Source organism: Sarcophilus harrisii, chromosome 4, assembly GCF_902635505.1.
Source record: "Sarcophilus harrisii chromosome 4, mSarHar1.11, whole genome shotgun sequence".
NCBI classification, from domain to species: Eukaryota; Metazoa; Chordata; class Mammalia; order Dasyuromorphia; family Dasyuridae; genus Sarcophilus; species Sarcophilus harrisii.
This window is the reverse complement of record NC_045429.1, coordinates 323,622,048-323,635,684: the sequence shown is the minus strand read 5'-3', so window position 1 is coordinate 323,635,684 and position 13,637 is coordinate 323,622,048. Positions and strand designations below refer to the sequence as shown.

Here is a 13,637-nt window from a genome sequence, read left to right as displayed (position 1 = left end):
TTGTATCCTGCTACTCTAGTGAAGTTATTGTTTTTAATATATTTTAGCTGAATCTGTAGAGTTTTCTAAGTAGAGCAGTAAGAAGCAATAATTTAATTTCCTCTTCACCTATACTTATTCTCTCAATTTATTTTCCTTTTCTTATTTCTATAGTTCTTATTTCTAGTATTATTTCAAATAATAGTAGGGTTAATGAATACCCATGCCTTATTGCTAATTTTATTGAAAAAGATTCTAGTGTTTCTCCATTATACACGTAATGCTAGTTCTTAGTTTTAGATAGATATTGTCACATCAAGTAAAAGTCTATATTCCTGTGTTTTTCTATTTTAAAAACACATGGGTATTATGTTTTGTCATGTCTTTTCTGTATATTTTGATATAATCATGTGATTTTAAAATTATTTTTGTTATTAATATAATCTATTACATTTATAGTTTTTTCAATATTAATCAACTCTATACACCTGTACCCAAAACTAGAAGGCCATGTAGAGCCAATTAAAACCCTTGCAAATAACTGTGATTGGAGTTAAGTAGAATGAACACACCTTTGTCCAAGTGAGAAGTAAAAGTCAATAGAATCAAGTTCTCAGTGCCTGGCCATAGTTGCCGTTGTTCTGGTTTTATAAAAGTGTTTATAAAACACTTTTTCTAAGTGTTTTATACTTAAGTTGTTAAACATTATTAAATGATTCTTCAGGCTTAGGATCATTTAAAGAGAGAAATCTACATACATAAATCTCAGTGTTTTTGTTTATATAATAATATAGTTTATATACTACTAGCACTGGGACCCTGGGTAAGTCATTGAAGGCAAGATTAAGATCTACTTCAGTTTCCTCATTTATAAAATGGGGGTAATAACCCTTCTCAGAGTTGTTGTAAGAATCAAATGAGATAATATTTGTAAAATGCTTTGTAAAACTTAAAAGTGCTATATATAAATGCTAGTTGCTGTTATCATTGCCATTGCTGTTATAATAATTGTAAGAAAATAAGAGATCTGGATCCAAATCTTCTCCGACACTCATTAGTTGTATGATAATGAATAAGTTACCTAAACTTACTGAACCCCAATTTTCACATCTGTAAAATTATAACTGTACTACTTACTTACTTCATAGAATTGTTTTGAGGATCCAACGAAACATTATGTGTTGCAAACAGTAAAGTTGTCCCAGAAAATCTTAGAGCCATTTGAGCATTAATAAGTTTTAATTAACTTTAAACTTTAATCAGCTTAAACTGCACTAAGACTTTTGGGACACGTCATATAAATGTCAGCTAATTGTAATAATAGTAGTAGCATGGGGGGGGGGGGGGGGGGGGGGGAAGGGAGGCCGGGAGGAGAGAAACCCATTCCTAAGAGTTTAGACAGATTTTCTTGGCTTGGTTCTAGTTCACCATGTGGAAGCTTGGGACAAGCCTATTTGCTGACAACCACACAGGCTTGCTACTGGGTGTGATGATGATGGATACCTTTAACTATCCACTGAGCTGGAACTCAGCAGATATATAAAAGCCAGACAATAGCCTGCCCCTGCACTGCCTGTTTCTCTTTTCCATGTCCAGTGAAATAAGGCGGGGCTTGAGCTGTCTTGTTTCCCTTGCCAACAGGGATGAAAAGATCATTGGAGAGGCAGGAATGAGTTAACCAGGCAGAAGGGACTCAAGGTCCTCTGAATTACAGGGATATTTAGATAAATAAGATCTGGGTCTGCTCATTCTCTATCTCTAGGGGAGACTGGCTATTACTGTCTTTAAGTGGAGCAGGAAGAGGTCTGGGTACTCACTCTTCCAGTCTCCAATTTCCAAGAAGGGTTTGAGGCTAGAATTGTATCCACCACAATCAGATATTTACAGTTTAGAGGTTTATATTTTAAGATTTGTATTTTGCTTTTAGGAATTCAGGATTAAAATCTACCTTCCCTGGTCCCTTTAAATCTCAGCTTATTAAATTGTGGGTTGTGACTCCATATGGAGTCTTGTAACTGAATAGAAGGGTCACAAAATTATGATTTATTATCAGTAAATGTTCAATTTGTATACCTATTTTATATATCTATATACCCAGGGTTATGTAAAAATTTCTTGAGCAAAAAGGGGTTGTAAGTAGAAAAAGTTTAAGAAGCCCTGTTCTCAAGTGCTACTTTTGGCTCTCTCTAAACATTTGTTGTATACAGAAGAGACATTGACAGAGTCAGCAAAACATTTAATAATAATAACTTGGTATTTAATCAATTAATAACTTTGAGACTTACAAAGCATTTTATAAATGTTATCTCCTTTGATCCTCACAAGAAGTCTAATTGGTAGGCACTATTATGATACCCCACCCCTTTTTTTTTTATAGATTAAGAAACTAAGACTGAAAGAGATTAATTTCCTCATAGTCACACAGCTAGCATTTGAGACAGAATTTGAACTCAGCTCTTCCTGATTCTAAGTCTTATGCTATGTCACCTCCAGGTCTTTGTACTTTGCCTTCTAGCTACTTTAATATAATTATAATATTATCTATATATCTATTACCTATTTTGGGATAGGTAGATGGTATAGTAATAGAATGCTCGACCTGGAGTCAGGAAGATCTGAGTTCAAAGGTGGCCTCAGACACTATGTAACTCTGGGCAAATCACTTAGCTCCTATTTGCCTCAGTTCCTAATCTGGAAAATGGGCATACACTGGAGAATGAAATAACAAACCATTCCAATATCTTTGATAAGAAAATCCCACAAACAAAGTTCGTGGGGCCAAGTGAAGTCCATCACTACTAAAGGAAAGAACAACAAAACATTTAAGCAAACACTAAAACTGAGGAAATTATACAGATTAAGGCAAATTGGTAGAGTATAAAAAAGCAAATAGGCTCTTCCAAAGCAAGAGCAAGATAAAATCTCAGCTCACCCAAGAAGAGAATGAATTTACTCAAGAAATTCTTCCTAAGCAGTCCCTAGATATGTAGATGCTAGTAATTAAAGGATCTCTTGGGTATTGGGACAGCTTTCCCCACATGTCTGTGCCTCCAGGAGCTCTGATTAGCCATTCCAAAGTTTGTGCCTTCTCACAGAATTTTTTGCTAATCAGAATTCATGTCTCTCTCATCTGCCATATGCATCATCACAGGCTCAGAGGGTCTGAGACATGAGGAGAGAGAGAGAAAGAAAGAGAGAGAGAGAGAGAAATGGAGAGGGAGCAAGTGAGGGGGAAAAAGAGAGAGGGAGAGGGAGAAATAGAGAGAAACAGACAGAAACAAGCAGACAGACAAACAGAGAAACAGAGACAGAGAGAGAGACAGAAAGAGACTGAAAGAAACAGAGAGAGAGAGAGAGAGAGAGAGCAAGTGAGGGGGAAAGAGAGAAAGAGAGTGGGAGAAATAGAAACAGAGACAAAGACAGAGGCAGACAGAGAGAAACAGATAGAGAGAGACAAAGAAACAGAGAGACAGAAAGAGACTGAAAGACAGTAACAGAGAGAGACAGAGACAGAGACAGACAGACAGAGAAGCATCTCAATAACTGTCCTTTATCAAGAAATCAAATGTGCCTGAAATGGAGGTTTTACTTATATTTCTACTGAGTTTCAACTTGGCAGCCAGTTAGGGAACTCTTTATCATCTCTTAATACAAGCTCCAACATGTGGCCATAAATAGGGTTTCTCCAAGTTTCTACATGGCTGACTGGAACTAGGAAGGAAATATCTGGACATGCTCTCAGGAATGACGTCTCCATGTCAGTTCGCCCACAATACACTCTTAAACCACAGCAGGATATTTTGTTCAGTCACATCTGACTCTTCATGAGTATCTTGGCAAAGATACGGGAGTGGTTTGCCATTTCCTTCTCCAGCACATTTTACACATGAGGAAATTTAAGCAGAGGGAAATGACCCGCCCAGGGTCACACATGTAGTAAGCGTCTGAGGCCAGATTTGAACCCAGATTCCCTGAGTCCGCGCCCCGTTCTCTGTTCTCTGTACTGCTTAGCTGCTTGCAGAATATTTAGGACCCTGTATACAGGACAGAGCAGCTTTGGCGCCTAGACAGGGCTGTGAAGAGGGATTTTCAGACCCATTGGCTCATTTACCCTTGTTCTGTCTTCTCTTCCCAGATACTTTGTCAGTTTTGTGATTCAGTTCCAGTTCCACGAGGCCCTGTGCCGAGCTGCCGGTCACACAGGTCCACTGCACAAGTGTGATATCTATCAATCAAAGGAGGCAGGGAAGCTCTTGTCGTGAGTTTTCAAAGTTTGTCTTTTAGCTCAAGTTCAGCTCTTTGACCCAAGCTCCAGACATAGAGTCAGGAGCCTCTGGGGAAGGAGCCCACTGTGTGTTGCTGGGTATTATGGATGTGCACTTGGAAGATGAGCTTCTTCCCTGTCTGCCCACCACCCCACACTTAAACCAAGCCTGCTATGTGCCTCATGGTGTTTTTCTGTAAGGACAATGATCCTTGGGGCCTGTGCTTTCTTTCTCTAAAAGCTTGTCCCTTAAAGCATTTAAAACTTGTTATTTCTTTAGAGAATTAGCTTAATTCTTTTGCTTATTTTTAACTTTCAATCATTATCAGAGTCTAAGATGGATATTTATCTTAAATTTTATTTAAATATGCTAGAATCTACCTTAAGTCTGACTACCTATTTCCTTAATTTGTAAAATGAGGGGATTTTACTAAGTGACCTCCATTTCTAAATCTGATCCTGTAGGACCTAGACACTGTCTTGCTTAATGGGCAATCTAAGCTAGAGGGAGGGATCACTGTAGCCGGACTGTAGCCACAGAGCAGGGGAACTAATTGTTTCCTTCTTCTTTTCATCTTCCCCAAACCTCAAACTCTATCTAGGGATGCTATGAAACTAGGACTCAGTAAGCCCTGGCCAGAGGCTATGATGCTTCTGACGGGACAGCCCAACATGTCAGCCACAGCTATTGTGAAATACTTCCAGCCCCTGCTGGACTGGCTCATCACCAAGAACAAGGAACAGGAAGAGACCCTGGGATGGCCTCAGTATGACTGGACTCCATATGGTACTGCTCCCATCCTTACTCCTGCTTCAGCCTCAACCCTACATCTCACCCAAGGCTAATGTAGTTTTCTACACCTAGACATAGGCTTGAGTTCAAGAAAATGCAGAGCAAAGCATTCTCTATTCCGAACCTGACCCCCAACCCCCATTTGCTCTCAAGATATCAGAGATGCACTCACTCCATTTGGGAGTAGAGGTGGTACCCTATCTGCCCTCCTCCCCTAGGCAACATTCTCTGATCAAAAGTTTAATCAATAAGATCCAAAGTCTATTGGTTACCTTAAGGATTTTAGGCAAAGTCTTTTTTCATCTCTGGATCTATAAAATGAAGGAGTTGAATTTTGCAGAAGGATAAACTGAGATCCAGAGACATGAAGGTCATATGGATAATAAGTAGCCAGGTTCCCTGCCTCCTGTATTCATTTCCCCTTGTTGCTTACTGCCTTTATGCTTCGGCTCACACCATTTCTCCATCCATCTTCCTCACCATCGCTAGATTAATTTCTTAAAACCTTTCTACTCTCTCTCTTAAAATCCTTATCTTCCTCCAGAAAGATTTCCCTACTCCCATCCCCAAGGGAGACATACTAACAAGATAAAGGACCTGTATTATTAAATGATCTCCAAGGTTTCTTCTGCCCCTGATTTTCTTTGAATACTAGACGCAGGGCTTTTCTGAGTCCCTTAGCTGGGCATTGGCAAGGGGCCTCCACCTGGGACTGGGAGATGGCCATTTCTCCCAATGACCTGGCTCTAGATCCAAAGTGAGGAGGGCCCAGACCCCCACTCCTTTTTTCCTTCCCCTGAAAGCCATGCAGATGCCAGAGCCCCATTCTTCCTCTTCCCATCCTTTTCTTCTCATGTGTTTTTCTTCCCTACCCCCTAGGTGCCTCCAGAGCCCCCAACAGTGACAAAATCAGCTTCTTGGGAATGGAGCTGACGTCTGGGCAGGCTAAAGCAGGGCAGTGGACCCTGCTTGTTCTGGGCCTGGCGTTCCTTATGGCTATAATAGGCTTGGCCTATAAAACATATAAACTCAAAAGGCGACAAGAGCCTTATTTTAGCTCTGAGGTGGAGCTGAGACACTCCTGAGACTGAGCCTGGACTGAAAGGAAATGGAAAACCATGTGGAGAGAAGAAGGGGAGATGGTGAAGGGGAGAAATGGAAGACATGCTGAGGACCGAGCCTTGGCTATTAAGGACTCAGGGAACTTAGTCCACTTGGACTCTGGACCTCATTCTATTTCTACTCTGCCCCACCTCCATTTAATTCTTTATTACTTTCTTTTCTTCTTACTTTCTTCCTCTTTTCTGCCTTCTCTCTTTCTTCCCTTCCTCTGAGATTTCTTCTTTCTTTCTGGCTTCTTCACTATGCAAGATGCATTAGGACCACTTCATTTCAACAGGCAACACTAGAGGTACCTCTCCAAACACTCCTTCCATGGTAGATATCTAAAGGGGGATGGATTGAATTGGGGGAGAAAGCTTTTTTTTTTCCCTGTGGCTTGTTAATAAAACCTCCTTAGGTATGCTTAGAAGAGCCTTTTCCCTTTCAAAGATTCCCACTACCAAGAACCTGTGTGAATGAAATTAAAGGTTCTATTTAATTTTAACTAAGCTGTGTCCCATTCCCTAATCTCTATTGCCCCCCAAATAGTAAGCACTACCTTGGGAGATGGGACTTGTAATACCTGAAGGCTGCAAGCCTCCACTCTTCTCCTATTCATATCCTACTTTCCCCAAGCATCTACTCCCTATTCTGAATCATCCTCCTACAGAGGAGATACAGGAAGTATTAAAAAGAACAGAAATAGTCTTTCGGCCACCCCCACCTGGCACCTTTTTTATTATGCTGTATTGAAATCACTACTTTCCCTCTAGTCAGCCTTCTCTTCAGACCATCTGGGCCTCTATGGTACAGGTCAAGGAAAAATGGGGGACCCTCTTGCCTTGGAGATCAAAAGCCCCAGCTACACACTGCCTACCAGGAAAAAGGGTTACACATCCTGACTTTAGTATGGCCTCCAGGAAGAGAATTTAGAGAGATCTGGATCAAACTGAGGAGGGAAACTCTTAGATACAGAGCTTCTGGAAAGTTATAACTGTCTGGGTGACTGGGACTTTGTCTGGGGGTGAGAAGGGTGGCCAAAAAATGGAGCACTGCCAGCACTTTGTGTCCTTCAGTAACAGAAATAACTAGCTTAGCAGGTAATTATCCAGAAAAAGTAAAACAGGAAGATACAAGTTGGGAGCTCCCTCTATCCAGGTAGCCACACCTGGCTTTTCATTAGCCCAGCCCTGCCATCCTTGGCAATCTCTTCTCCATCAGTGGTCTTGTCCTGATATTTTTGCTACAACGCCCTCAACAGAATTGAGGGAAAGTGTTGTGCTATTTGCCCAGAACACAAAAATAATTAAATGAGTCTTATTTCCTGCTGAAATTAAAAGTGCCTTGTCATTGCCACTGTTCTATTGTGGGAAAGTGCCCAGAATGTGATTGTGAATTTGCATGCATTGTATACCCTTTTTGGAATATTCCCCTTTGACCTTAAGTCCTTACTCCTCACTCCCCTGAGACTCAATGCGTCCCACTGCTCAATCCAAACCAATTCTATGACCTGAGTGGAGTAGAGGTGGGGCTGGGGTGGTCCTAGGGTCTACTTTGGGAGGTTGTCATTATCCCCTGACTCCTTAGGGGAAGGAGACTCTGCCAGCAAAGGGAGACAGGCCAAGATGAGAATGAGACTAAGAAGTGTGAGATTTATCTGATTTCCTGGCCTCAAGTACTCTTTCAGTCCCTTATTCTATGTCCAATAGATTGGAATTAAACAACAAACATTTAGGGAGCAGAGCATCTTGCCAAGATGTGGGGGGCACAGGAGACATAGTCTACTCCAGGCCTTGTGGTGCCAATTATAGTTCACTCCAGAATGCCTTTTACTTACAGTTTTAATGAACAAGTGCCAGAGATGTTACTGGCATTCCTGTCTCTGGCTTTATTTTCCACTTCCACTACTCAACCCTACAAGGATGCTTAATCCCATAAAAAAATCTGAAGTGATGGCAGGGTCCTTTCCTCAGCTCCCAGCTACACTGATACTCAATACTTTTGCTGAAAAATAAATGTTCATTTATTTTCCACTCTGTTAATAAATGAATGGAAGAATACACAATTTAAGCATTATATTCCTAGCCCTGTGCTATGTACCAGGCATAAAAACACAGGCAAAAGTAGTCCCTGCCCTCAGATATTCTAAAAAAAGTGACAAGATTTTGGCTAGGTAAGTTAAAGAAAACGGAACAAGTGGAAAAGATGAATGCAATCATTGTAGGAGCAATGATAGAATTGATAGGACTATGGTATGGTTCAATGGCAAGTATAATTTTTTTGTCAAGAAGATGGCCTGGGAAGTGAAATGAAATATTACTGGAGGTAGGCCCAGATAGTCACCTTAAAAAACCATGAATGAAAATGGGGGCCTGAGGGCAGAAGTTTTAGAGAGTGTTCCTCCAGAAAGTGCCTATCCTAGGCAGCCAGAATTTAGTGAGATGATGGGTAAAGAATGGAATGGACCTATTGCCTGGACACTTTAGGAGATTAGCCATTTCTTTAAAACCCGGTTAATGACTTGATAGATTTCTAAAATTTTCCCCATGGGTTCACAAGTGCTATGAGAATAAAAGTCTTTGTATTCGATTCTGTCCCTATTAAGGATCTCAATAAATTTCACAATAAAAATATTTAAAACTCCCAAGTCAATGCCTTTTCTGCTAACTCAAGACCATCCAAATTAGAATTGTCCAACAAATTTTCTGAATTCAAGCTCTGAGCCACCTCCACTCTGCTTCATTTCCCCATTTCTGGTCCAGTGAGCTCAGCAGGGTACATCTGTTACATCATCTACAGTTTTCCCACCCACCTCCAGGTCATGATCCCGGAACTCCCACTATTTTTCAGGCTCTACATCCTACATATGGATAACTGACACAGATGAAAAACTAAAGTTTGTTGACTCGATTTTTTTCTATTAAAAGTTCATATACTTAGATTTTGCCATCACTCCAAAATACATCACTTCCCTGTTCACACAAACTTCTTTAGCTGTTTGCAATCTGCTGTCATTCCATCTTGCCCTCTGCCTTGCAACCCCAAACCTTGTTCATGATCCTCATGACCTCCAATCCCTCAACTGCTTAGTTCTTAACCAGGCCATTACCCTTTCACTCTCACTTTCTATCTTTATTCCTTGGTCAAAACTACACTAATCTCTCAATTTCTTGTCCTCTTGTTGTTCAGTCATTTCCGTATAATTCAATTCTTCATGAACCCATTTGGGGTTTTCTTGGCAAAGATATCACAGTGGTTTGCCATTTCCTTTTCCAGTTTCTTTTTCAGTTGCCTCAGGAAACTGAGGCAAACAGAGGTAAGTAACTGTCCAGGGTCATAATCCATTGTCTTAACTCATACTCAATACACAGCGGAATAAATGTAAAGAAAAAAAGCTATGCTGACAATCCACTACAAATTTGTTACATAAGCTTAACTGGACACTCACTGCAGCAATTGTTTTCTATTTAATTGACTCATTTTCCCATTCACTAGAGCAGCTTTTCCAACTTTTCTTCTCTTCACAAAATTTCCATAAATGTCCATGATCCACCTCATTTTCCTGGAAAAAGCTGAGTTTTCATCAAGAATTCTACTCTCCTCTTCTACTTGCCTCACAGATTCTCTCAGGATGAAATGGCCAAGCTACATTAGTGCCCAAGGTGACAGAGATTAGTACCTGTAAGGCCTTCTACCTGCATAGGTGATCCCATTCCATCCTATCTTCTGCAGTAGATTACCTTTCTGTCCTTACTCTCTCGCTTTTTAATTTCTCCTTGTCTATTGGCTGCTTCCTTGATGCCTGAAAATATGCCCATTTCTCATCCTCAAAATATTCATCCCTTTCACTCCTAAATTCTCTATGATATGGTTTTGGACTTGATTCAACCAAAACTCTCCAACCAGTGACCTCTCAATTGCCAAATCTAATGACCTTTTCTCAGTCCTCATCCTTTTTTGACTGTTTTTTATGCTGCCAATCACCCTCTTCTCCCTGATACTCTTTTTTTTTTCTCTAAAGTTTTTGGGACACTACTCTCCCTGGGTTTTCTGCCTATTAGACAACTCAATCTCCTTTGCTAGATCTTCATCCAGGTCATGTCTGCTAACCTTGAGTATCCCAAAGGGCCCTATCCTGGACCCTTTTCACTCTCCATATTTTCACTTGGTGATCCCATCAGCTTTCATGGATTTGATTATCATCTCTATGCTAATAATGATTGTCAAATATGCCTCTCCAGCCCTAACCTTTCTGCTGACCTTTAGGCTAGTATCTCTAACTGCTTTATTGCACACATCAAACTAGAAGTCCTATACCTGGATGTCAACATCTTGAACTCATTATGTCCAAAACTGAACTCATCTTTCCTCCCAAGAAGAAAATTTCTTCCTAATGAGAATACTCCCAATCCTCCTAGATACCCAGATTTATGATTTAGGTATCATATTTGATTCCTCTCACCCTCTAATAAATAGTTGCCAAGTCTAGTCTATTTTACCTGGATAATATCACACCTGGACTATTGCATAAGTTTTCTAGTTGTTCTGTCTTGTTGTAGGTCTTCTCATTGTAATCTATTCTTTGCTCGGTTGCCTAAGGGATCTTCCTAAAGTACAGGTCTAACCATGCCATTCTCCTATTTAATAAACTCTAATGACTCTCTGTCACTTCCAGGATCAAATATAAAATCTGCTGTTTAAAGTTAAGAGTTTGGATGTAACCTGCCTCCCCGCAATCTTTCCATTTTTTTTCATACATTCTCTTCCATCCAGTAACACTGGTCTCTTTGACCAGGTTGGCCACAGGAGAGTCATAAAAGTCCTCATTTCTAAAATATACAGAGAATTAAGTAAATAAAATAATAAAAAATTGATCCAAATTTACAAGAATACAAGCCATTCCCCAGCTTATAAATGGTCAAAGGATATGATCTGACAATTTTCAGATGAAAAAAATTAAAGCCATTTCTAGTCATATGAAAAAGTGCTTTAAATTGATTAGAGAAATGCAAATTAAGACATTTCTAAGGTTGTCTTCACACCTCTCAGATGAGCTAAGATGGTAGGCAAAGATAATGATGAATGTTAGAGGGGATGTGGGAAAACTGGGGCACTAATGATGGAATTGGTGAAGTTGTGACCTGATCCACTCATTCTGGTGAGCAGTTTGGAATTGTGTTCAAAGGGCTATAAAATTGTCCATACCCTTTGATCCAGCAGTATCTCTACTGACGCTGTATCTCAAAGAGATCATAAAAATGGGAAAAGATCCCATATGTGCAAAAATGTAGTAGCCCTTTTTTGTAGTGGCAAGGAACTGGAAATTGAGTGGATGCCCATCAGTTGGAGAATGGCTGAATAAGTTATGGTATAAAAAAGTAATGGAATATTATTGTTCTATAAGAAGTGATAAGATGATTTCATAAAAACCTGGAAAAAATTAAATGAAATGATGCTAAGTGGAACGAATAGAACTCAGAGAATATAGGACATAGCAAAGGCAAGATTATGTGATGATCAATTGTAATGTTCTCCTTGGTTTCTGGAGGTCTTGGAGCAGCTTTCCTTTCAGCAGATTAATCACCACAAGAATAGCCAGGTGTTAAAGTCCAAATTCTTTATTGTCTCCTTCACAATCTAGTTTCCTTGCCTGGGGCCCGGGCCAGATTTCTTAAAGGCCTTCCGAAGTCTTGGTTTCAGTGGAGAAGTTAAGGAGGACAGCCTTGACACCATGGTGGTGTGAGATGGGATGAATGAATCTCTCTTGAGTCCAAGGGTTTGTGCTTCAGCCTCCAGCCACCATAAAGGTGGATAATGGAATGAATCTGTCTCTGAGTCCCTCGGTCCCCCAGGAGAGCCACCAGAAGCCTGACTGAAGATGGAATGAATCTCGTCCAGTCCTTGCTGGCTGTTACATATTCTACTATAATTACATTATCATAGGTGTGAATCTTGTGGAACTATATTAAATACTAAGTATATGTACTGAACAAGACAACTTTATCAATTCCACTCATTTAACACCTTGTAAGAGTCCTTGTTTCAGAGTTCAGAGTTCTGGCCCATAATAATCAACTGTGATGGACTTAGCTTTTTTCAACGAGATGATTTCAAGGCATTTCCAATGGATTTGTGATGGAGAGAGCCATCTGCATCCAGAAAGAGGACTATGGAGACTGAATGTGGATCACAACATAGTATTTTCACCTTTTTTGTCTTTGTTTGCTTATTTTTTTCCCTTTCTCATTTTTCCCCTTTTGAGCTGATTTTTCTTCTGCAGCATGATAAATGTACAAATATATTTAGAAAAATTGCACATGTTTAATCTATATTGAATTACTTGCTTCCTGGGGGAGGAAAAAGGGGAAAGGAGGTAGAAAAATTTGGAACACAAAATTTTCCAAGGGTGAATGTTGAAAACTATCTTTGCATGTATTTTGAAAAAATAAAAAGCTATTAAAAATAAAAAATTTTTTAAAAAAATTCTGGGTCTTCCTATGCCACTCAATCTGGAAATGTAAGGGCTATTCTTCAGCTCAATTTTGATCTGCTAAGTTTCTGACCTAGGCTGATACATTTCTCCTTATGCAATCTGGAGGTCTTCCCTCATCCCAGGGATCACCATATGAATGCCAGACAATGTGGCTTAGCTTTCTGTAGCTCAAAACTCCAGTCTCCAGCAATCTATCAGTAATCATCACGAGACAGTTTCCCCCATGCCCAGCTCAAAGCATTGTCCTTAGACAACCCTATGAAGTACAAAGTAGTATTTTACTATTAGAAAAATTTTTAAAAGAAGCTTGCCCAAAGTTACACACATAGTGTTAGATGAAGGATTCAAATCTGGATTTCTTGACTGACACATTTTATTAAAGTTTTCCTGATTTTTTTCACTCAAGTAATTTTTTCATATTGAGACTCCTCACCTCATTGGATCTTTAATAGCAACAAAGGAAAACATAAAAACCAAATGAGAGAATCTGAAAAAGAGTACAACATTCTGATCCCATAGTCCCCCACCTCTCTATCAAAAACACTGTTTTCACTGCCTTAAAATATAACCTCTAGCTTTTTTACTGGTACTAAAAAGCCCACACCAGAACAGAACCCAAATTTTGTCTCTCAGTCCTATGCTCTTTCCATATATCATTATCCTCTCAAGACACAAATTTGAATAGCTATAAAAACAGAATATAAGAAATGTATAGAAGAGACTTAGACCTTCAAGGTCCTCAAATCTAATCCCCAAATATAATTTTCTCCATAGTAAATTTCATCTTCTTAGATGAAATGTGAACTCTTTCCAGATTGTTATTATTCAAAGTATTAACTATCTCTCCTAGGTTTTGAAGTATCTACAAATTTAATAAACTTTCCACTTGAGCTTTTATGCAATACCTGGAGCCATGAACAGATTCCTGGAATATTCCACTGGAGACTTTATCCCAAGGTGATATCCAGTCATTAATAAGTACTCTTGAGAGCAGGTATTTAACCAGT

The 13,637-nt window shown here is 39.6% G+C and overlaps 1 protein-coding gene across 2 annotated transcripts in view; it reads left to right on the top strand.

The window, feature by feature from the left end:
• Positions 1-11,886, top strand: part of LOC100932537 (angiotensin-converting enzyme) — a 41,495-nt gene extending 29,609 nt beyond the window's left edge. The window contains exons 23-25 of one of the 2 annotated variants that reach the window (XM_023502502.2): positions 4,115-4,237; positions 4,846-5,030; positions 11,779-11,886. In XM_023502502.2, coding sequence (XP_023358270.1) covers positions 4,115-4,237; positions 4,846-5,030; positions 11,779-11,849 — 379 coding nt within the window. In that variant the 3' untranslated portion in view covers positions 11,850-11,886. Of the gene's footprint in view, positions 1-4,114; positions 4,238-4,845; positions 5,031-5,915; positions 7,322-11,778 lie in introns of those variants that run through there. The other variant, XM_012548472.3, reaches the window with a different exon arrangement.
• Positions 11,887-13,637: the final 1,751 nt, after the last annotated feature.